The 24,951-nt window shown below is 43.4% G+C and overlaps 1 protein-coding gene across 1 annotated transcript in view; it reads left to right on the top strand.

Annotated features, from left to right (window-relative positions):
• Positions 1-5,331, top strand: part of Myo7a (myosin VIIA) — a 72,826-nt gene extending 67,495 nt beyond the window's left edge. Inside the window, exons 45-49 of the mRNA XM_008844211.3 lie at positions 1,722-1,907; positions 2,291-2,407; positions 3,123-3,206; positions 4,032-4,151; positions 4,623-5,331. Of these exons, the coding sequence (XP_008842433.1) occupies positions 1,722-1,907; positions 2,291-2,407; positions 3,123-3,206; positions 4,032-4,151; positions 4,623-4,712 (597 nt within the window). The 3' untranslated portion in view covers positions 4,713-5,331. The remainder of the gene's footprint in view (positions 1-1,721; positions 1,908-2,290; positions 2,408-3,122; positions 3,207-4,031; positions 4,152-4,622) is intronic.
• The last annotated feature ends 19,620 nt before the right edge of the window (positions 5,332-24,951 follow it).

Here is a 24,951-nt window from a genome sequence, read left to right as displayed (position 1 = left end):
AGAGGGAAGCTCACCTGCTGAATCTGTCATGTTTTCCTTTAATTCCTTTGTCCTTCTAATTAATCACTTGAAGTTGGAATGTTCCTATTTTATAGAGGAACAAACTCACAAGCTAAGTTCAGGTGACAGCTGGTGGAACCGTCTTTGTGACTGCAGGCCAAAGTCTTTGTGTGAGACAAATCAGAATGCCCAGGAGGCAGAGAAGGGGACAGTGGTTTCTATGGAGCACAGCATCACCTGGGAGGGAGGACTGCCCTCATTCAAACCTGGTATTTCCTTCTTCCACCCTCCTTACCACCCCACCAGTTTCCTCAACACACATACCTGAAAGTCAGCCTTGACCTCTTCCATGGCCTGAGTCACTTGATACCACTTTCTTAATCTCTAAACTATACCCCATCTCCCACTCAGCCTGCTGAGATGGAGCCTGCTGTCCTCTCATTCAGCAGTGAACTCCTTGATGCGCCCATTGGTTTTGTTCCCCTTACTCTGCTCTGCACGGGGTAGCTGTCCTGCTTCCTGGAAATTCTTAGTAGCTTCCTGTTAAGTCCAGACCATGTCGTTCTTCCTCCTGCTGCCTCTGCACATAGCTGGCACCCCTGGCTCAGGCCACTCCAACCACAGCTTTTCAGATCCTCATGTGCCACCCACCTTTGGCAGTGATGTCCTGTAGGGGATGTTCGTCCCTCGCTTCCCTTACCTACAGAGAATTTAGATGTCTTAGCTGTCTCTGTCTCTAAGACTAGATCAGTCCCTAGTTATACACTCTCACAGCACTGCAAATGATTCTTTCAACAATTGTGATTATGTATCAGTTTGGTGGTTAATGTCTAATTTTTGACCTAAGACCACAAGTTCCATAAGTGTGTGTGTGTGTGTGTGTGTGTGTGTGTGTGTGTTGTTGCTTCAGGGTTCATAGTCAATGCTCAATGACTATTTGTTGGATTGATGGATGGATGGAATAGGTGAATTGATGACTTGGTGAAGGGATGGGTGGAAAGATTAATGCCAAATGAATTATGGGTAAATTGGTGGTTAGGTGGATTGATGGATGGATAGGGAAATAGTTGGAAAGGTGGCTGCATGGGTGGACCCATAAATAAAGTGATGGATGATTAGGTAGGGGATAGATATGTGGGAGGATGGACAGTGATTGACTAAAGCCTCTGATCAGCAGTGTGTTCTGGCCAGCCTCAGATTCTTCACCCTTCCAATAGTGGATAAGGTGGTCCTAAGGCTCTAAGAGCCTGTGGGCAATGCTATCTCTCCAGTGGGGTCACTTCTGCTTTGGTCATTCCTCCTCTGCAGATGCTCTGGTTCTGAGTCCAGATGTTCAAGAGGGTGGGAGGGCTGCTGTGGCTATTGAAACCCCCAAGGAGATACAGCAGAAAGAGGCCAGAGAGGATGGGTCCAGCAGAGGAAGGATGTGAAACTGTCTCAGGTTCACTAGCAGGTCCATCTGAGTTTCATCTTTAAAATGAGTTGGCCCACCTCACTGGACAGTTAGGAGGGGCAATGGACAATGTTCTAGCATGGCTCAGCTTTTGACCTACCAAGTGCTGAATTGATGGAGGCATACTTGCCCTTTCCTGTCCTGTGCATCTCCTGTGGGGAAGCAGGGTCAGCTGAAGCAGAGGAAGTAGTGGACCCAAATGTAGGAGGATGTCAGGAGCGCCTCTTCCAGGTCTGTCCACATCTGCGACCTGCTCTGCTTCTGGCAGGAGTTGCCCAAGTATCTCCGAGGCTACCACAAGTGCACTCGAGAGGAGGTGCTGCAGCTGGGGGCGCTCATCTACAGAGTCAAGTTTGAGGAGGACAAGTCCTACTTCCCTAGCATCCCCAAGCTGCTAAGAGAGCTAGTGCCCCAGGACCTCATCCGGCAGATCTCACCTGATGACTGGAAGCGGGTAAACATGAGGGGGCAGTGGGAATGGGCCCCCCCCCAAATGGGACCTTGGGGGTTGAGGTCAGCAGCCAAGGGGAATGCCTCTTCTGTAGGATGAGGGAACTTCTCTGTTCCATGTCTACACTGTACTGTCTAGTCCCCTATGGAAAGGATTTAGTGGCCTCATGGTGTTAATTTACCTGGTCTTGGTTGCCAAGGTGACCTGAGTTTACTTGATACCCTCCAGCTTGCCTGCATGGGGCAGGGTGGATCAGAGGTCAATAAGCTGGGATATGTGTGAACCCTGATGGCTGGCAGGGGTCTATCCCATGCCTGGCTCTGACAGGGCAGACAAGCAGAAGTAGGGGGCTATGAGTGGTCTGCTCTGATCACTTCCCTCTGCAGTCCATTGTCGCCTACTTCAACAAGCACGCAGGGAAGTCGAAGGAGGAGGCCAAGTTGGCCTTCCTGAAGCTCATCTTCAAGTGGCCCACCTTTGGCTCGGCTTTCTTCGAGGTGAAGGTGTGTCAGTGGGACTTCCTTAGAGAGCAGGAAGGAGCAAATTGTAGGGGATGAGATGGCACTGAGATACTGCTACTGAACTGAGGGTGACAGTGATGGCCTTGGGCACCTACTGGCCTGGAAAGGAGTGGAACATCTTTAGCCTTGACCTGCTAAGTATGTTGGCTTAGTCCTGGGTTAAGTCCAGGGGAGAGAGGGACCAGGAGCTCTGCCTGCTGAGGAAGCAGACATGTAAACAGGCCAGAATAATGAAGGATGGCCTGTTTGTGACAGTGGGCCCTCATGAGGTGGCAGAGCCAGGAGGACATGCCCAGGGTCAGAAGGTAGCTTGGGGAGGCTTCCTTGGAGCAGGTGATGTGGGCTTTCCAGGAAGTGCTTGTGGCAAGGACCCCTGTATGGGCAAAGGTCCAGAGACCTGAGAGCTCAGGTGTGGGCAAGAAACGAAAGAAGTGTGGCTGGGTGAAGGGTGTGAGGTGGCTGTGAAGAGCAGCAGGGTGGCAAGCAGGTGGGGGTAGCGAGCCCTGGAGGGTTTTGAACTAGGACAAAAGTGCCAGATGACTGCTCTGGGAAATTTTTGGACTGAGAGAAAGGGCATAGCAAAAAAGCAAGAAAAGCAAGAGCGAAGGGATGGAATTTCTGCGGAGGGTCTGTGCATGTCCAAACACTTGCCTTGTTCTGGAGTCCCATCTGATGGTGTTCACACTTTTTTTGTTAGCAAACTACAGAGCCAAACTTCCCTGAAATTCTCTTAATTGCCATCAACAAATATGGAGTCAGCCTCATCGATCCCAGAACCAAGGTGAGCAGGGCAGGAGCGAGCAGGTGAGGGTGGGGCTTCTGCCTGAGCCACCAGCCAAGGTCCCATAACAAGCCCTTCCAGCCCCTGCCCTCACTGCAGAGCCCCTGGCTGCCCATGTAGAAAGGCTGTCTGTGCTTTACTTCCTTACCCTTCATTTGCACCACTAAATTTGCAATCCTCCATTTACTGCCAGATTCTTGCCGCTAAATCTTGGCTTTTCAGAGTCCCTGGATGCTACAGGCTGCTGCCTCCTTCCAAAACACTCTCTGCCCATTCTCATAGAGTGGCAGATGGTGGCAGCTTGTGCTGGGGTAATATGTTTGTGAACTGGGAAGCCCAGTCCCACCATGTCTCAGAAGCTGTGCTCCTGGACAGCTGGTGAACAGCACTAATGACCATTTTCCCCTCGGCTGCATGGCCCACATGGCTTCCGTCTGCTCATCATTCCTTCTCAGATATTTTGTGGATTTCTTCTCTGCACAGCCCAAGTATATTGTGTCCCCAAGGTTCTGTCCTGTTTTCTCCTCAAACTTGGCCATCTCATTCAGGCTGACAGTTGTCAATCCCTTGGTCATTTCCATTTCTATATTGGGCCCCAAGTACCCAACAACCTCCAGAGCTTCCTTGGGTATCCAGCTAGTGGTCTAGAGGCAAGGCATGGAGGGGAAGACACCTGGCTCCCCCAGTAGCTCTGTGCAGAGCTGGCCTCTCCCTCTTGTTCCTTTTCTCGAAGGCCCAGGCCTTCTGTGAAGTAACTATGGACTGGTGCTGGGGTGAGTGAAGTCAGTGTCGTACTGTTCAGCTTGTGCCTTCCTGCTTTCCCAGGACATCCTGACAACTCACCCCTTCACCAAGATCTCCAACTGGAGCAGCGGCAACACCTACTTTCACATCACCATTGGGAACCTGGTTCGAGGGAGCAAACTGCTCTGTGAGACATCACTGGTGAGAGCTCTTCCTAGGAAGCCTGGCGTGGGTCCCTCCCTCTCCCGGTGGGTCTGTTTGAGGGTTAGCTTAGGTCTGGGGAAGTAGCTTACTCTGCAGTTGAGGAACAGATCTCTCATTCAACAACTACTGTTTTAGTGTCTGGCAATTGAGCCTGTGGTTGTGGCCTGTACCCCAAGTTTAACAGAAGAGCCATTAGCAACAAGACCTCCAAAACTGAGCTCAGACACCCAAGGTGCAGCTCAGCTGGTAGCATTTGCAGTCACTCCTGGAGGGAGGCATCTGGGATTGGAAGGACAAGCCTGGGGCTCAAGATGGCCAGATGAACCTAGCTCCTCAAGTGTGTATGGGGGACAGGACTTGGGTTGCTTCTGAGTTATGCCCACTACATGCCCTGGGAGCTGTGTCTGGGTCTGAGAGACTGGCATGTTCCACTATGGGCTCTGTTCATTTTCTCACCCCTGATTCCAGGGCTACAAGATGGATGACCTTCTGACTTCCTACATCAGCCAGATGCTTACAGCCATGAGTAAACAGAGGAACTCCAGGAGTGGCAAGTGAACAGTGGAGGAAGGGCTGGCCCAGGACTTGCTCCTTAGGCAGCAGTTGGCTCAGGGTCTATCAGCTACTCCTGCAGCTGGGAGGACCCTGGGCACCCAGGTAGGGAGCTGGGCTGGCCAGCCAACACTGACCACATCAACTGGGCCTCTAACTTATCTGCCATGAGGTCAGAACTTCCCTGCATCCACTTTGGCAACTGGGTTAGTACTCACCCTGGCTTACTGTGGTCTTCCCAGTGTAAGAACCTATGCTCCTTGGATGCCTCTCCTGACTCAGACAAGCCCCATCATGTGATCTCCTTTGACTTTCTGCACACTGAGGAGATGGCAGAATCAAGAAGATAACTTAACTTTCATACTGGGAGTAACCAAAGCACATGTGCATTAATCTGGATGCTCTGAAACCCAAGGGACTGGGTCCAGGGTCCTTGGCATTACCCTCAACCATGAGCACTCCTGGAGTACTCCCTCAGTGTCACCTGCTCTAGGAAGCCTCCCCTGACTACTTCCCAAGTCTGGGCAAAGTTTTCCTGGTTATACCACCTGGACCCCTTCTGTATGTGACAGTGTGTGTGATGGGGCCCCTGCTCACCTCTCCCTGACCACCTCTGGGCATAAAGCATGTGTTTCATCTTCTGGTCCTGCAGTGGTCTTTACTGGGGGAAGACAGTGTGGGGGTTATGATAGAGACCTGTAGGGGAGGGACCTGTGTCACAATTTCCTCTACCCGAGCCTGACTGACCAAGCTGGTCTATATTTGGGTCACGCTTATGTCCAAGGTGTACTTGAATTTTAAAGGGCAGCTGAGACCTCCTGGTCAGGGGGTGGAACTGGTCAAAGAGGGGAGGGCCTGTGTGTGTGTGTGTGTGTGTGTGTGTGTATGTGTGTGTGTGTGTGTGTGTGTGTGTGTGTGTATGTGTGTGTAGCCAGGTGTGGCAACGCATGTCTTTAATCCCACCACTTGGAAGACAGGCTGGTGGATCTTTGTGAGACTGAGTCCAGCCTGATCTACACAATGAGTTCTAGGCCAGCTGGGAGGATTTAGGAGGAATCACTTCCTGGCTCTTAGCTAAGACCAGTGGAGACAGAACAGCTCCTGCATCATGCCAGAAGTTTCTCCTTGGCTCATCAAAACATGTACAAGAGCCCTAATTACAATGCTGCCTTGGGCGAAATGCTTATATCCAGTGAGTGTCTGAAAAATGGTCTTTGTGAGCAGAAAGATTCAGTGAATCTGGGAGTGACTGGGTAGGTCTGAGGTGAGGTCTCCAGAAGGGGCAGTGGTGGGGGTGAGTACCTAGAGAGTGACAACGAGATCCTTTTGCACTAGGAGTGTTGCAACCTCCATCAGGGTCTCTCTGAGGCTTCACATTAAGCACATTAAGCATCTGGGCCAGCCACATCTGTGTGCCTTGATCCCCCACCCCAGGGAGTGCTGTTCCTGATCTCCCTATGAAAGGAGTAGCTAGTGTATACAGATGGAGGCCCCAAATTGAGCAGCCTTTCTGGGGTGATGCTGTAGATGTCAGAAGAGAGAGCCTGCCCCACAAGGTTCACATGTCTGTACAGTCAGCCAAGATCAATCTAGCCCATGGAGACGCTGCTAAGGTAGTTTGCCCTATACCATCATGCTCAGGGGAAGACTGAAAGTCCAGGGGGAGTGTGAATAAGTAAAGGTCACACCATAGAACTCAACTCACTGTTGCTAATGCTGGGCTCCCAGAGAGACCTCAGATGCTTGTCCTAAGCTCTGTTTTCCTGGCAAGGCCAAAGGCTATTTATTGAGTAAACATGGGACCACCATCATCATCCCACTGGGGAATCGGTGAATCTCGGGCATTAGGAAGCATCCTGCTGCACACAGATCAGGAAATGAAGGTGGGGATGAGAGCTTTGCCCCTGGTTCATGCCCATGCTGCCTCTCCCTCCCTGACTTAGGAAAGATGTCACCACCGCACCTGTGCCATGGTCTTCACTAGCCTGGGTGACCGCAGAGGGGGCCAAACAATACACTGCCTCCCTGAGAGACTGTTTTTATTACATGCTGGTGTGACCAGAAGCACAACAGAAGTATTAAGATGAGACAACCCTGTGACACCCTGAGAGCACCCAGCTCCAGGTCCATGGCTGTGTACACTGTGTACCCTGGCCCTCTTCTGAGGTGCATTCCTTACAGAGGCTGGGCCAGAAATGTTCTAAAAGCCTGCATGGCTTTGTGCGTATCTTCTTGACCTCTCTTCACCATCATCACCCTTAGGCACAGGGAGGAAGAAGAAGAAGGGGGCAAGGTGAGGTCCAGTGGGAGAAGGACATGATAGAAGAGGAATGTACCATGTAAAGCATTCCTGTGAGAAGGATGCAGCTGTACAGGGGTCTCAGTGCTCCATGAGTCTGCCTAGTGAGTTCCCCTAGATGGGAACTTGGTGGTTTGATGTTTCTTATAAGGGACATTGATTGTGTGACATTCCCCTGGGGGACAGTGTCCCTCCTGGGAAACACTAGGGATTTCACATCCTTCTTAAAGGATATGTGTTTCAGGCTCTTTTTGGAAGCCCTGGTAGAATAATGTCCTCTTTGGGGGGGGACTTCTGGTGTGACACTAACATCTTCCTTGGGTGGCACTGATGGTTTGATGTTCTTGGCAAACTCTAATGGTATAATGCTCTGGAGGGAATCCTGGTGGTTTGAGGGCTTCTTCTTTAAGGACTGCTGAAAAATAGAGTTTGGGCATCTTGGTTTTGTTTATTTCTTGATTCAGGCTGGCTGGAAGATGGCCAGAGTTCAAAATTTTTCCATGACTTTTATTCTGTGTGATGTTTCCTGATCATCTGTGGGAAGAGAAAAGACAAACAGATTCCTCAAGTGTCGTTTCCCTGATTTTTCTGTGCTACATGGCGAGTTCACAGCCATCTCTTACATGTTAGAATTACCTCCTCCCTACAATTGGCTTATTCCCTAAGCTTCCAATCCCTGCACAATTTTGTGCAAACTTTACAGATGGTCTTCCAGTTCAGTCAGACACAGAAGAGTGCATTGTGAGTTAAGGTTACAAAGGAAGTTCTCAGAAGGGAGGAACTGACACTGGTTTCAAGGTATGCATGTGTATATATACAGAGAGCCAGGGTCTCACTATGTAGCCCTGGCGGGCCTGGCACTCACTATGTACATCAGGCTAGGCACAAACTTACAGAGACCCATCTGCCTCTGCTTCTGCAGTGCTGGAATTATGGCAAGTGCCACCATACCCTGCCAAGGTTATACATTTTGCCTGATGTGGTGGCATACTTCTGTAATCTCAACACTTTGTAAGCTAAGGCAGGAAAATCACAAATTTGAGGTAAGCCTGGGCTACATAGTAAGACCCTGTCTCAACACCTGCCCCCCAGTGAACATTTTTCCCCACAAGAAAGGGAGTTTCTTGGAGAAACTTTGATTTGCTTGCTACTATGTTCCCAATACCCAGAAAAATGTTACATTCTAGAGGCTAAATGTTTTTTGACCAATTTGCTGATAGAAAAACTGATAGTGGAGAGCCAGGGGATTCAGATCTACCTTCCTGTATAAGATCAACTTTAAAAGTGGGCGAAATATAAAGAAAAAACTTGTTAAATTTATTTAAGAGTTAACAATATAGTGAGGAATTGCAAGGTTCAAATAAAGAACATGATAATCCAAGGAGGGAAGTTCATTCCCAACTATACACTGCCTGTAGGAAACTTAATTTAGGTATAAAAATAGAAATAAAGGCAAGTTATTTTTTAAAAGAGGCCCCAATGGGGCTGGAGAGATGGCTCAGCAGTTAAGAGCACTGACTGCTCTTGCAGAGGACCCAGGTTCGATTCCCAGCACCCACATGGCAGCTACGAACTGTCCTTAACTCCAGTTCCAGGGGAATCTGAAGCCCTCTTCTGACCTCCGTGGCATTGCATGACACAGGTTCACTCACATACATGCAGGCAATACACTCGTACATATAAAATAAAAATAATAAAATATTTAAAAAATTAAAAAAGAGGCAACATTGACACTAATGAAAAAGAAAGTCAGTGTTGCTATTAATATCATACTAAGTAGACTTAAGAGTAATATTGTTACCCAAAATAATGATAATTTCATTATTGACTTAATTGACATTTATAGAACATTCTATCTAATTACAGAATGCATTATTTTCATATATACATGGAAAATTCATCAAATAGGCTATATATTTTACAATAAATGTAAAGGGACTCAAATCATTCCAAGTATATTCTCTGGAATATTCTCTGGAATTAAATTAAAAACAATAGCAAACAATAGCAAATATGTCTAGAAAAGTTGGGGTTGCAGGTATAACTCAGTGACAGAATGTGGGTTTAGCATGTACAAAACCCTGAGCTTTAACCCCAACCCCTGCTAAGAATGACACCCCCCCCAAATCTGGAAAATCTCCTAATATTTCAAAACCAACAAATTAATTAAAAATTCTTTAATTTACAGGCATTGTAGCGCATGCCTATAGTTCCAGCACTTGGGAGTTAGAGGCAGGCGGATCTCTGAAAGTTCAAGGCCAGCCTGGTGTCTACATAATGAGTCCCAGAACAGCTGGGGCTACAGGGAGACTCTATTTCAAAAGAACCAAAAAAATAATTCTTCATGTATCATAACTGTATATGTAGCATACTGTGACATTTCAATATGCATACAGAATGTAACAACTGGGTCACAATAACTGCCATATCTATCACCTCAGATATATTTCTCTTTGTGAATATTTTTATTTATTCTTTGACAATTTCACACATGTATACAATGTAGCGTCATCACTATCCAAACCCCCCTTTCCTCTCTCCCCAGACTGTCCCCAATAGTTCCCCCTCCCATCTTCATGTCCTCTTCTATTTTTTTATAACCCACTGGGGTCAATTAGTGTTGCCTGTATGCCCATGGGAGCCATACCCCCCAAAGAAAAGTGGCTCCTCCTTCCCTAGCAGCCATCAATGGTCAATAGCTCCTCAGCTAGGGGCTCTGTTAGCCCCTCCCCTGTTTGTGCTGGAATGTTGCCTGACTTGATCTTGTGCAGGTAACCGTAGTTCATGAGTGCAATAGCTATGACATGTCCAAAAGCATTTCATGGCGTTTCTCCCCATCCTCTGGTTCCTGTGTTTTTTCTATTCCTTCTTCTTGATGTTAGTCTTGAGGGGCTAAGTACTTAACAGTTGCTTATTCTTAACACTTTGATTAGTTGTGAGTCTGCATTAACTGTTGCCCTCTGCAAAAATGAGCTTCTTTGACCTAGGCTGAGAGCAGCACTAGTCATGGGTATAAATATAAATATTGAGAAGTTTGACAACATGCACATTTAGGGAAGTAACGGTTGTGTGTTCCCCTCTTGGGCCCATGGCTTTGTCAGCCACAGGCTTTTGATCAAGTTAATAGTACCAGATGTGTGTTCTCTCCTGTGGAGTGGGCCTCCAATCCACTCACAAGGTGGTTGGTTACCCCTACTATGAATTTATGTTCATCAGGCATATTGGTCTGTGTATTTTCGTTGCTATTGTATCCTTTTCTGGCTTTGATTCAGAGCAATGCTGGCCTCTTATAATGTACGTGGAAGGGCTCCCTCCCTTTCAATTCTTTAGTATAGTTTGAGAAAACTGGCGTTAGTTCTTCAGAAGTTTGGTAAAATTCGGGAGTAAAGCCATTCTTTGTAGGGAGATGATTAATCTCTCCTGCCAATTTGACTGAATTTAGAATCACCATGGTAACAGCTCTCTCAGTAATTTTCTAGATAAGGTTACCTGAGGCAGGAAGACCCACCCCAAATTTGGGTGGCACCATGAGAGAAGTCAGCTGAATACTAGCATCCATCACTATCTGCTTCCTGCCTGAGAATGCAGTGTAACCAGCTGCCTCGAGCTCCTGCTACTGTGCCTTCCCTGACAGCACAAACTGTATCCCCTCGAACCACAAGCTGGAACAGCCCTTCCTCCATTAAGGTCTCTCTCTCTTTCTTTCTTTCTTTCTTTCTTTCTTTCTTTCTTTCTTTCTTTCTTTCTTTCTTTCTTTCTTTTCTTCCTTTCTTTCTTATTCGTTCATTCATTCTTTCCCTTCCTTCCTTCTTTCTTTTCTCTCTCTCTCTCTCTCTCTCTCTCTCTCTCTCTCTCTCTCGTTAGGTATTTGGTCACAGAAACCAGAAAGGTAACTAATACAGGAGCCTTAAATTTCTGGTTCAGTCTCATTACTCATTATTGGTCTGTTTAGGTTTTCCATGTCTCTCTTCGTGGTTCAGTTTTGATAGATTGTGTATGTCCAGAAATCTATTTCATCTAAGTTTTCCAATTTGTTGGCATATACTTATTCGTTAAGGTCCCTAGTAAGCCCTTTATTTCTGTGATGCTGGAGTTTTCACCTCTGAATTTAAAATTTGGGTCTTCTTTATCTTTTTAGAAGGCTAACTTCAGTTCACTGCTAATTTGTCTTTTTAGTCTCTATTTCTGCCTTGATCTTTGTTATTTTTTGTGTTCTACTAAGTTTGTTTTGTTATGGTTTTTCTAGCTCCTTGAGTTGCAATCAATAGGTTGTCTCTTATTTATTTTTGGATGTGGGGCTCTCTTAACCATAAAATTCCCTCTTAGTAGTGTTTTGTTGTAGTCCATGGGTTTTAGTAAGTTGTTTCAATTTAAAATTTTTTCTCTTTTGGTTTCTTCAATGATTCATAGACTCAAAAGCATGCTGCACAGTTTCCATTTGTTATAGTTATACAATTTCTAAAATTCCTCTTGTTGATTTCTGGTCTTCCAGGGAGGTCAAAGAAGATGTGTGCTATGACTTCAAGGTTTACACTTTGTTGAGGCTTGTTTTATGTCCTAATTTATGTGATCTATCCTGGAAAATGTTCTGTAAGTGGATGAGAAGAGTGTATATTCTGTGACTGTTGGATACAATGCTCTGCAGTTCTCTCCTGGGTCTATTTGGTCTATGGTAGAGTTGAACTCTAATGTCTGCTGTGTTTTCATCTGGATGATCTGTTTATAGGTGAGCATGGAGTGCTGTTGTCATGTTGCAGTCTGTCTTATTTTAGATCTAATATTTGCTTTGTTTTTTTTAAAGTCTTTTTGAGACAAGGTCTCCCTATAGCCCCAACTGGCCTGGAACTCACTATGTAGACCAGGCTGGCTTTGAACTCACAGAAATCTGCCTGCTTCTGTCTCTGGAGTGCTGGGATAAAAGGTATGTGTCACCATGTCCTGCTCTAATGTTTGCTTTTTATAATTAGTTGTTCCAGTACTGGGTACATATTATCACTTACAATTGTACTTCTTGTTCTTAAATTGATCCCTTTAGCATTATATATTGACCTTTGTTTCTTTTTAGTTTTTTTTACATTTACAGTCCACTTTATATAGCACAACTGCTTACCTTTGAGGTTCTATTTACATGATGTATCTTTTTCCACCCCTTTCCATTCAGCCTATGTATCTCTTTACCGGGGAAGTGAATTTCTCATACGCAGTATATCATTGGGTATGGTTTTAAAAAATCTACTTAGCCAGTCTATATCTTTTAACTGGGGACTTCAATCCATTTACATTCAAGGTTATCACGGATAAGTAAAGACATATTTCTGTGATCCGCTATTTTTGTATTGTTCTGTTCATACTTTGCCCTCCCTTGTTCATCTTGTGGTTTGATGGGTTTCTGTACTCATAGCGCTTGATTCTCTTTCTCTTTTGTGTATCGACTCCACTGCTGAGTTTTGTATTTTTGTGTATTTTTGTGATGGCTATTATCCATCTGCTTCTACGTAGGACCCCTTTAGCATTTCTTGAAAGGCTGGTCTAGTATGATAAATATGCTCAGGTTTTGGTTGCCTTGAGAAGTCTGTGTTTCTCCTTCACTTCTGAAGGGCTGCTATGTTGGGCATGGTATAGTAGCTGGCACTTGTTTCCTCTGAGTCTTTGAACATAGCCCATACTTCTCCCAGACTGTAAAAATTTCTGCTATGACATCTTCCTGTTAATTTATTGGGGATTCTTTCTAAGGCACTTAATGATTTCCTCCTGATGCTTTTAGAATGCTTTGTCTTGTACCTTTGACAGTTTGACTGTAATATAAATCACAGAGGGCTTTTTTGATCAAATTTATTAGGATGTCCTTTGAACTTCTTGAACCTTATGAACATATTTCCCCCAAGATTTTGAAAGTTTCCAGCAATTATTTTACTGGAAAGTTTTAAAAAAAAATTTTTAATTGAAAAATGTGTAGGAGTATTTGCCTATCTGTATGTATGTGCACCACATGTGTGCCTGTTATCCACAGGCCAAAAAAGAATGTTGGATCTCCTGGAACTGGAGTTACTGATGGTTGTTTGCCACCATATGGCTGCTGGGAACTGAACCTGGGTCTTCAAGAGCAGCTAGTGCTCTTAACCACTGAGCCATCTCTCCAGCCCCTTGAACAGATTTTTCTATTATCTTCCCTTTTCTTCTGGAACATCTATAATGTATTACTTTGCTTTGTATAATACTGCTCATAAGTCCCATTTAAAAAAATTACTGGGTTATTTCAAAAGGCTTTAAGTTCAGAAATTCTTTCTTCTTCCTGGTCAACTATGTTGAAGCTCTTTACCACATTTTAAATTTCATTTATTGAGTTCTTTAGATCCAAGATTGCTCATAGGTTCTCTTTTATGATTTGTATCTCCTTGGTGAGTTTCTCTCATTCATATCATGAATTGTCTTCTTGTATTTTCTTGTATCCCATTAGATTTCCTCTGAGTTCTTCATTAGGCAATCTGCTAATTTCCTTTTGTTGAGGACTATTGCTAGAGAGTTACTATGTTCCTCTGGAGGAATTACACTGTCTTGTCTTCTTGAGTCTCTACAAAAAGGGTATATGGTGGGTCAAATGCTTCTATAAACATTATATAGTGGCTTTTTTCCCCTTCTGGAAAAAGTCTCATTATATAGTTGTGGTTGAACTGGAACTTGCTATGTAGATCAGGCTGCCCCCAAACTTGTGGTAATTATCCTGCTTCTGCCTCCTGAGTACTGGGATTACAGGTGTGTGCCACCACACCTGGCCTATAATGGTGGCTTTTGAAGTAAATAAGTAACATTGACTTTGGTCCCATGTGAGTACTTCCGCACAGTGCCCACATAGCTTCTTCTGAAACCCACACTGGCAAATGTCTCTGACCTGCCCTGAAAGGGGTGTGAGATGCAGCTCCCTTAGGTAGAAGTGTTGCTGTTTAAGGGTTGGAGGTGACTTTAAGGTTCTCCCATGGGGCTAACCTGCTCAGGACACAGGCTAAGCTGAGAACAGGATGCTTAACTGCTTCTCAAGGGTAGGAAGAAGATGGAGTGTTGCACAAGCCATTCAGGAAAGTCTGGTTGGTTATCTGCTGGGGTCACTGGTGGGTACGGGGCCACCTTGATGCTGCCAGACCTTGGAGGACTGAGCCTTTCAGGCCTGGCAGGTCATTTGGCTGCTTTTAGCACAGCAGGGTGTGCCATGCGTGTTTTCTGAGGCTTCTACAGGCTTCCCACATGCTTCCTCTGGCTACAGGGTTGGGTTTGCAGAGCTGCTGGACACAACTGCTTGAATGTTTCATGGACCCAGGTGGGTGAGGTCTTAAAACCATCTTGTGCAACAAGAACTTGAGTGCACAGGGAGCATGATGTAGTCTGTGTTCTTTCTCTGGGGCAGTGAGCAGTGTGATAACCTAGCAGCTCCCCAAACTGGGCACAAGACCTGAAAAGCCTTTGAGGTTCTCCAGAAATTATACTTTAGGTGTCTGTACATGAATAGGAACTTGTGTGGGTTACATACTTGCTCTTTCTCTGATGGGTGAAGTCCCTCTTGGTTGAGGGCTAATCTCAAGAACAGAATAGTAGATGCTTATGTAGTAGATACTGTGTGCCTACTCCCTCTTCATAAAGCTGCTATGTATCTCGGTACTCTGCCACACTGCATTCCAACATAGCCTCAAATACACCAGTGAAATAGTTGTTGTTTTTCTCTTGTTTTGGTCCTCTGCTGGGGAGGGCAAGGCAGCCCTTTCCTTACTTAGCCACCTTGCTCTGTCTCTCATTTCTTTCTTTTCCTTTTTTTTTTTTTTTTTTTTTTTTGGTCTTTTTGAGACAGGGGTCTCCCTGTAGCCCCAGCTGGAACTTGCTATGTAAACCAGGCTGGCCTTGAACTCACAGATAATCTGCCTACCTCTGCCTCCTGAGTGCTGGGATTAAAGGAGTGTGCTACCATGCCTGGCATCTGTCTTTCATTTGTTGACATTTGAACATAATGTACTTTTAAGTATGGGGCAAAGAAAACATTGAAGAAAAGAAATTAGAGCTGGCAAGATAGCTCTGTGAATAAAGGCACACACTGCGAATCCCAAGGACCTGAGTTCGGTTCCCAGAACCCACAGGGTAGGAGAGAAACAATGCCCACAGATTGTCTTCTGCCTCCACATGCACAGGGGTGGCACATGCACACCCACTCATATACACACAAGCACACAGTTAAAATGAATAATTTTAAAAATGTTTGAAAAAGAGGGCTGGAGAGATGGCCAGTGGTTAAGAACACTGAATGCTCTTGTAGAAGACCTGGGTTCGAATCCCAGCACCCACATGGCAGCTAACAACTGTCCATAACTCCAGTTCCAGGGGATCTGACAGTCTCTTCTGTCCTCCGCAGGCATTGCGCGACATGGGTGCACTTACCTACACCCAGGCAATGCACACATACACGTAAAATAAAAATAATAAATAAAATATTTTAAAAAAGAAAAAAAAAAGAAAATAGGGCATTAGAAAAGGTGTTGAGATGAATGAAGATGAACCCACTACTGGTCTGATGCTCTTCCTGCTGGCATAAAAGAATAGCACAGACAGGGCAATTTTAAACAATGAAGTTTAACTTTCCTAGTTTTAGGGGCTAAGATGCCAAAATCAAGTGGTACATCTGGTGTCTGGTAAAGCCTTGGTCTCAGTTTCAAAGATGGCACCTCCTGATATACTCTCCAGAGGAAATCACTCTTGAGTATTCACTGGGAGGAAGGGACAGAGGGCAAAAAGGGATGAGGGCACTCCCCTCAACTTCTTCTACAACAGCATTAATCCCACCCTTGAGGGGGGAGTGCACTCTACTTAATCGTTCCCCAAATGCCTTCTTCTGAATACAATTACATTGGCTGCTAGGCTCTAACACGGGCATTTCAGAGAGACAACCGCATTTAAACTACAGCAACAACTAACACGATCTGTGGGATAACATGAAAGCGGTATTTAGGAAGACTATATTGGGAAAGTCTCAAATCAGAGACTTCAGCTTCCACCTTAAGAAATTAGAAAAAAAAAAGGGTGGGGGCGCTGGAGAGATAGTTCAGCAGTTACGAGCACCGGCTGCTCTTGCAGAAGACCCAGGTTCCATTCCCAGGACCAACATGGAGGCGAACAACCATTGATAATTCAAGTTCCAGGGACTTCAACACCCTCTTCTGACTTGCTTGGCCATTGCACAACATGGGTGCACTTATACACATGCAGGCAATACACTCTTACACATACAATAAAAGAATTTTTTTTAAAAAAGGGGCCATGCCTCAAAAACCAAAATAAAAAATAAGAAAATATAGATATAAAAAAGGAGAGTAAAAATATATTATAGTAATACATTTGAGACTTTAGAGGAGATAAAAATTTCCATGAGGGGCTAGAGAGATGCCTCAGTGGTTAGGAGCACTGGCTGCTCTTGCAGAGGACCTGGGTTCAGTTCCCAACACCCACATGGTGGTTAGCAACTGTCTGTAACTCCAGTTCCAGGGGCTACAACAACCTCTTCCAGCCTCAATGGGCACTGCATGCACACGATGCACTTACATGATGCAGGCAAAACACTCATACACAAATAAATAAATAAATAAATAAATAACTCAAAATTTTTCCTGAAAAGATACAAAGTACTGAAGAAATAGCCTGAATAGTCCTGTGTGTATTACTATGAATAAAACTCCAGATATGGATGACTTCATCAGAAGAGCAGAGAATACATTCTAAGCAGCTGGCATTGCTCTGATATCAAAACCAAAGAAATTACAAGAAAACTACAAAATTATATTGCTCATAAAAATAGACACAGAATCCTTAAAAAATTATCAAATAAAAATCCACATATATCAGGTGCAGTCTATTCAAAAGACACAAGGTCATTTCAACATTGGAAAATCAACACAAGTCACTAAAATATGCTATGAGAATAAATAAAATTACAATACCAAGTTTCTCTAAGTTGATGTACAGATAAAACACAATCCCAAACAAAACCCCAGCATGCTTTTTAAAAAATTATGTATTACTGTATGTGTTTGTGTGTACATGCACGCATACATATGACAGTGCATGTGTGGAGGTCAGAGGACAACTCTGTAGAGTCGTCCACCTTTACGTGTGTTCCAGGGATCAAACTCAGGTTGTCAGGCTTGTGTGGAAAGTGTATTAACCTCTGAGTCATCTTGCCAGCCTTTTTTAAAAATAGAAGGTGATGGGGTGCTGAGATTGAGGGTGGGGTGGGATAAAGATGCTTGTTGCCAAGCCTGAGGACTTGAGTTCTATCCTTGAGACCCACATGATAGAAGGAGAGAACTGACCCCCTGCAAATGTCCTCTGAACTTCACAGGTGCACATCTCAGCCATATACACACACACACACACACACACACACACACACACACGGCAAATAAACACAATTTTAAAACTACATTTTAAAAAGAAAAAAGAGAGGTGAGAGACCGACTACAGATTCTAAAAGTTGTGTGGGAATGTGAAGGGCCTAAGGAGCCAAAATGACCTTGAAAAAGCAGAGTATTGGGGAACTGACACTACCTGATTTCAAGACTTCTTATAAAGATGATTTCTAACAAAGGCTCAAAGGCAATTCAATAGAAATATGACAGTCTTTAAACACAGTTACTGAAAGAGTTCAATATGTATATGCCCAAAACTTTTTATCTCATTACCTCAAACAAAAATTAATTCAAAATGGATCACAGACCTAAGTATAAAACCTAAAACTGTAAAACACCTAGGAGAAACTAACTTTGTTACCTTAGGCAAAGATTTTAGAAATCACATCAAAAGCATAATATATATGAAAAGTTTGATAAACTGCAGTCAATATAATTTTTTCCTGTTACCTGAGCTCAAACCCAGGGTCTCAGGCATACTAAGCAAGGTCTCTACCACTGTGCTATATGCTCCCAACTCTAAGTTTTAAAACTCCTTTCCAAAAGACACCTGTAGACAAATGCAAAAACCAAGTCATGGACTAGGGGCAATTATTAGCAATGTGTATAACTAATGGTCTTAGTCTATTTCCTATGTATAATACTATAGTTTCACAGACTGGAAAGGGAGGCGGGAGAGGAGAGGAGGAAAGAGGAGGGAAGGGAAGGGGAGGGGAGGGGAGGGGAGGGGAGACTTATTGTAGTTCAGTTCTGAACTTCCAAGGTGAAGGGCCACATCTGCTCCTTGCAGGCATTACTGAGCAGTGCAGTACACCTATACTACATGGGAAGAAACAGGCAGAGTCAAGGGTGTCCTCTGGACTGTCTTCTCTAATAAAACCACTAGTGTTCAATCATGGTGACTTCACCCTGATGACCTTGCCTAGTCACTTTCTAAAAGTCCCATTTCTAAATGCAGTTGGCAGGTAAAATTTCTGCCCTCTTAATAGCCCACAATGGGAACTAAACTCCAACATGAGTTTCAGAGGGGACAAACCATTTGAACCACAGCACTGATAAGGGTCTTCTACACACACATCTTAAAGCCCAATAAGACAAATGCCATAAAACAATCAGAAGTTATTTTCCCTCCCTCCCTTCCTCTCTGTGCTTCCTTCTTTTGATGCTGAAGGCCTAAACCAGGTAGGGTCTCATGTATGCTAGGTAAGCACTCTAACACCAAACTAAGACAATAACTTTCAGTTTGGCAGTTTCTCAGAAAGTTAAAACATACCTGTCACATGCTTCCAGGCACTTCCAAGAAAACAAGTGCCTATGCCTGACAAAGATACACATTGTACAGAAATATTCATAGCAACTTTATAATAACCACAAATGGGAAGTAATTCAAATGTCTGTTAATATGTGACCAGACAACTAAGTTGTGGTACACCCATACAATGTGTGCTGAATTGTTTCTGCTGCTCTAACAAAATACCCAATACCGGGTACAGTATAAATAGAAGAGATTTAGAAGAATTCTACCAGACATTTAAAGAAGATCTGCAACCAATGCTACTTAAATTATTCAAAAAGATAGAAACAGAGGGAGAACTCCCAAATTCCTTCTATGAAGCCAGCATCACTGTAACAGCAAAAGCAGGTAAAGAAACAACCACAAAAAGAAAACTATAGACCCACATCCTTAATGAACATAGATGCAAAAATTCTCGACAAAATACTTGAAAATTGCATACAGACACACATCAAAAAGATCATCCACCATGATCAAGTCGGCTTTATTCCAGAGTTGCAGGAATGGTTCAATATATACAAGTTAATAAACATCATAAATCATATAAATGGACTCAAAGACAAAAATCACATCATCATCTCAATAGGTGCAGAAAAGTTCTTTGACAAAAGTCAGCATGCATTCATGATAAAAGTCTTAAAGGGAATTGGACTGGAGGGAACATACCTCAACACAATTAAAGCTATGTACAACAAACCCACAGCCAACATCATTCTAAATGGAAAAAACTTTAAGAATGCTCATTAAAATCAGGAACCAGACAAGGCTGTTCATTAACTCCACTCCTTTTTATAGTGCTTGAAACTCTTGCTACAGCAAGAAGTTTAATAGAATTTCCAAGAAGGAAATTAAAGGAGTACCAATTAGAGAAGAAGAGATCAAATTATCCCTTTTTACAGATGATATGCTACTATACCTAAGAGACCCCAAAATTTGACCAGAAAACTCCTGGAACTGATTAACACTTTTAGTAAAGTGGCAGGTTACAAAATTAATCTAAAAAAATCAGTAGCTTTTCTATATTCCAATAACAAGTAATTAGAGAAAGAGTACAGGGAAACCCATTCACAATAACCTCAAAAAAATATCTTGGAATAAACCTGACCAAAGACATCAAAGATCTCTACAATGAAAATTTTAAGTCTTTAAAGAAAGAGTTTGAGGAAGACACCAGAAGATGGAAGGACTTTCCATGCTCATGGATTGGAAGAATGAATATTGTGAAAATGACCATCCTACCAAAAGCAATATATAGATTCAATGCAATCCCAATCAAAATCCTCATGACATACTTCACAGAATTAGAAAAAATATCCTAATATTCATTTGCAAGCACAAAAGACCCCAGATAGCCAACGTAACCCTGAGCACAAAGAGCAACACTGGGGAGATTACCAGATCTCAAAGTATACTACAGAGCTATAGTCATAAAAAAAACAGCATGGTACTGGCACATAGACACATAGATCAATGGAACATCATTGAAGATCCAAACCTGAGGACATGCAATTTCAGCCACATGGTACTTGACAAAGGTGCCAAGAACACACAATGGAAGAAAGACAGCATCTTCAACAAATGGTGCTGGCAAAACTGGATCTCCACCTGTAGAAGAATAAAACTAGATCCTTATCTTTCACTTGCACAAAAGTCAACTCCAAATGGATCAAAGACCTCAGTTTGAAACTCAAAACTCTGAAACTATTAGAAGAAAACATTGGCAGTAACCTACAAGATATAGGTGTAGGAAAGGACTTTCTAAATCAGACATTAGTTGCTTAGGAATTATGTTCAACAATTAGTGACTCTTTTGTCTTGGGGGTAATCAACAGCTACCTAATTGGACTTAAAGCCCACTCAATGGGAGGAAACTCATGTGTGGTACTGTAAACCCAGTCAGATACACATGGCTGGAGCGGTCATAGATCTTAGAGAAAACCCCAAAGCTGTCACATCCCTAGACAAGTGTAATTTCTTACTACGTGCAAAATATGGATCCTTACGTTTACAGACAAGTATCCCAGCCATCACCCATCAAAGAAGCTTCTTTCTCAACAGACAGAGATTATTACAGAGTTCCACAACTGGTCACACCCAGAGACTATGAGTTGCCCAAGCTTTAGTGGCACATCTACAATTCAACCTCTATCTCTAAGGCTCATGGAACATAGAAGAAGGGATGAAGAGAACACAAATGCATCTTTCTCATCAATGAAGCTCCCTCATGCAACAGAGGGCCAGGAACACAAAAGGTCACAAATGGCCAAAGTGTAGATAATAAGAGTTTACAGAGTATAAGTCCTTGGAGAGGACTCCTATATTAAAATCCACCCACCCAGCACTCAGGGACCATTGCAGAAGAGGGGGCAGAAACATTATAAAAGCCAGGGAGGAGGTGCATGACCATATGCAAATAAAGTTCTACAGGCTCCTGGTACCCTTCTCATATGAACCTACACCAATGGTATCAGCATATACAAGACCCATGCAAACTCAAGCAGACCAAAACCTAGCACAGAACTGCAGAAATGGACAGCAGGTCCCAATCTTAGTCAATGAATTATTGGCAGCTGATTTTCCTAAAGGGAGGGACTCTAGACAGACTGACTAGACCTCAGTGGATGAACTTTCACTGAGGGAGATCTAGGGGCACTAACTTGACATGATAGGCCTTAACACAAATGACAGAATGTATGAATTCCAGAGAGGGGCTATGGGAGGGGGCCAAGGGGGTATAAAGATGATTAAGATGTTCTGTATGAAATACACAGAAATTTTCTAAAAAATCACACTCTAGGTCACTTTGACTTTAGGCCAGGTGAGATGGGGAGGGGCTGAAAGCTGTGAACAGGAAGTAGAATGGCATGCTCCCAGCTGGGTTTTAACTGGATCAGTTGTGGCTGCTGTGCTGAAAATAATAGTTGGTGGGAGGAGAGAAGGGAAGAGATAAGAAAGGGCAGAAGCAGAAAGTCAAGGTTGAGAGATGACCCTAAAGACCCAAGTGATAGCTGATGATGCCCTGGTCCAGGGGGCAGCAGTTGAGATGTGAAGCAGCTGAATATGGGTGTACTGAAGAGTTCAGTCATTGGAATCTGCCAAGAGTTTGGATGTGGGGTGTGCAAGAGAGAGGTTCAGAGATGACTTAAGATATTTGGCCAGAGAAACAAACAGAATTCCCATTGACTAGAAATATGTAAATAAAGTTTTGGGAGTGGACAATCAGGAGGTCATGGGCTTGGGCATGAGATATTTGAGTTTTCTATTAAACATCTAAATGTAAATCCATAAGGCTCTGAATGTAGAGATTATAAAAGGTGCACCAAGACAAGGAAAAATGATCCACAAATATCAGAACCTAGTCATTGTTTAAATATCTGTGTATGCGTGTGAGTGTGTGTGTGTGTGTGTGTGTGTATGCATGCACACGTGTGTAGACAAGTGTCAAAGGAAGAGGTCAGCCTCAGATGTCATTCCTCAGGAACCATCTGACGCACACGTTTCTGTGTGTGTGTGTGTGTGTGTGTGTGTGTGTGTGTGTGTGTGTTGCTGGGAATTGAACTCAGGGCCTCACACTAGGCAAGTACTCTGTACAGAGCCATAATCCCACCTTATTTTTTTTTTTTTTTTGAGACAAGGTTTCTCACTTGGGCCTGAAGTTCACTATAGCAAGCCCCAGAGATCCTCCTGTCTCCACCTCCCTGTGCTACAATTACAGATGCATGCCACCATGTCTGGCTTTTATGTGGGTGCTGAGGATCAAACCCAGGTCCTCATCTCAGCAAGCAGTTTACCAATCGAGCTATCTCCCAAGACCCCTGAGTCATTTTCAATTATGTCATCAGACCCCTTTTCTTTTTAGGGACATAGAAATGTTAACTTATTTAGCAGCTCAAATTTCCTTCATAGTATCATTCAGTGCTGAACAGTGAAGCAAATTCCTATAAATATCACCAAGGAAAGAGTATGTGACCCAAGACTGTTATCAGGTCCAAGCTAAGAATCAGTTTGAAGACAACAGTAAATTTTTTTACCTTTAAGAACTAGGGTGTACTGTTCCCATGAGCCCTTCTTGAAGAGACAAACTTTATAAAAGTTTATAAAAGATAAACTTCAGCCTAAAGCTGAACAACAAAACTAGATTACAAAAATAACTTGAGAGCTCAAGCAGACATTTCTCCAATGACATACAAATGTCTAATAAGCAGAGGAAAAGACGTTCATCACTAATCAAGGAAATGGGAACCAATTTACCATGAGGTACCACTTTCCACTCCTGATGATGTGTGAAGAAAATGACAAGTGTTGGCAGAGACTTGGAAAAACTGGAACTCTTGTGTGTTGCTAATGGAAATGTGAAAAACTGTATGGTTCCTAAAATATTAAAAGATCAAATGAACATATTACACATTAATTTCATTTCTGGTTATATACTCAAAACAAGAGCAAGCAGGGGCATGAAGAGACATTTGTACATCTCTGCTTGCAGCACTATTAGTAATGATGATGCTGAAAAGCCATACGGTAGAAGCAGCTTGTGTCCACAGATAATCAGAGAAACACGATGTGGTCCACAAATAAGATGGATTATTTAGCCTTAAAGGGGAAGGAACTTCTGGCATATGTTACAATATGGACAAAACAAAGATATGCTGAGTGAAATTAGCCAATCTCAAAGGAAAAATACTACGTGATTTAACACACACAAGACACTTAAGGGTAGTCAGATTCACTAGAAGCAGAAAAATGGAAGTTGCCAGAGGCTGGGAGAAGAGGAAAAATAAAAAATATACAAATTTAAGATTGTTTAACTTTATGTTTTATGTACCTGCTCACTGTGAAATAATCATCTAGTTAACATATAGTAGCCAGGTGTGGTGAAACTTGTAACCCCAGCATTTGGGAGGTAGAAATAGGAGGATCAGGAATTCAAAGGTACACAACAAATTTGAGGCCAGCCTGGGCTACATGAGACCCTGTCTCAAAACAACCAACCAACCAAACACACAGACAATCTGAGGCATATAAATCATGTCTCAGATACTATTTGTGTGTGTGTGTGTGTGTGTGTGTGTGTGTGTGTGTGTGTGTGCATGTAGGTCTTCAGACCTATCCTCTCAGCAAATTTCAAGTCTAGAGTCACATTGCTATCTACTGCAGTTTCAGAAATATTCAACTTCACGAAACTCTGTACCCTTTGACATCTGCCCACTCTCCAACCCAACTTGGCCCTCGCAATCACCATTTTACCAGTTTATGTTAGATTTCACTTGTGAGATCATGCAGTGTCTTTCTGGGTCTGTTTTATTTCATTTAGTATAATGTCCTCTCAGTTTACTGATGCTGTCACGAATAATAAGCATATCTTTCTTTACGGCTAAATAACAGTCCACTGTGTAAATACTTTTTGTCCATTCAGCTACTGATAGGCATTTAGGTTACTGCTGTTTCTTGGCTACTGTGAAGAATGCTGCATTGGACAGGAGAGTGGGGCACGCTGATTTCATTTTCTTTGGACATTTAGCCAGTGGTGAGACTGATCGATCAAATAGTAGTTGTAATTTTCTGTGGAGCATCCACACTGTTTTCTATAGTGGCTGTACTAGTTTGTATATTCACCAACAGTGCACAGGGCTTTCCTTTCTCCATCTCTTTGCCAACACTTACTACCTTCCTTCTTTTTCCTAGTAGTCACTGTCTTCATTTCCTGTTGCTGTGATAAAAACCCTGGCAAAAGCAACTTGAGAAAGGGTTTGTTTGCATCACTGTTCCAGGTTTCAGTCCATCACTGATGGGAGGTCAAGGCAATAGGAACCTGAAGCGGCTGGTCACACGGCATCCAGTCACAAGCAGAGACGAATGAACTAATGCAAGCACGCTAGTGCTCACTTGTTTTCTCCACTCACAGTGGCAGGTCTTCCCACCTCACTTCACACAATCAAGACCATCCTACAGGCCAACCTAATCTAAACAACGATTAGTATTTGACCACCTTTGCAAATATGCCTGTCAGTCTTTTTTTTTGAAAGTTCTGTCCAGGTACTTTGGCCATTTTTTATCGGCTTCTTCTTGCTGTTGTTTGAATTCCCGGTACATTGTGAGTACTAACCTCTCACTGGAAGTGTGGTATATAGCCCTTTTCTCCCAGTCCATAGATTGGCTGTGCATGTTATGTCTTCTTTGCTGTGCAAAAGCTTTAGTTTCACATAGTCCCAC

The sequence above is a fragment of the Nannospalax galili genome, unplaced genomic scaffold (genome assembly GCF_000622305.1).
Source record: "Nannospalax galili isolate Female #2095 unplaced genomic scaffold, S.galili_v1.0 scaffold278, whole genome shotgun sequence".
Lineage (NCBI taxonomy): Eukaryota > Metazoa > Chordata > Mammalia > Rodentia > Spalacidae > Nannospalax > Nannospalax galili.
This window is presented reverse-complemented; position numbering and strand designations above follow the sequence as displayed.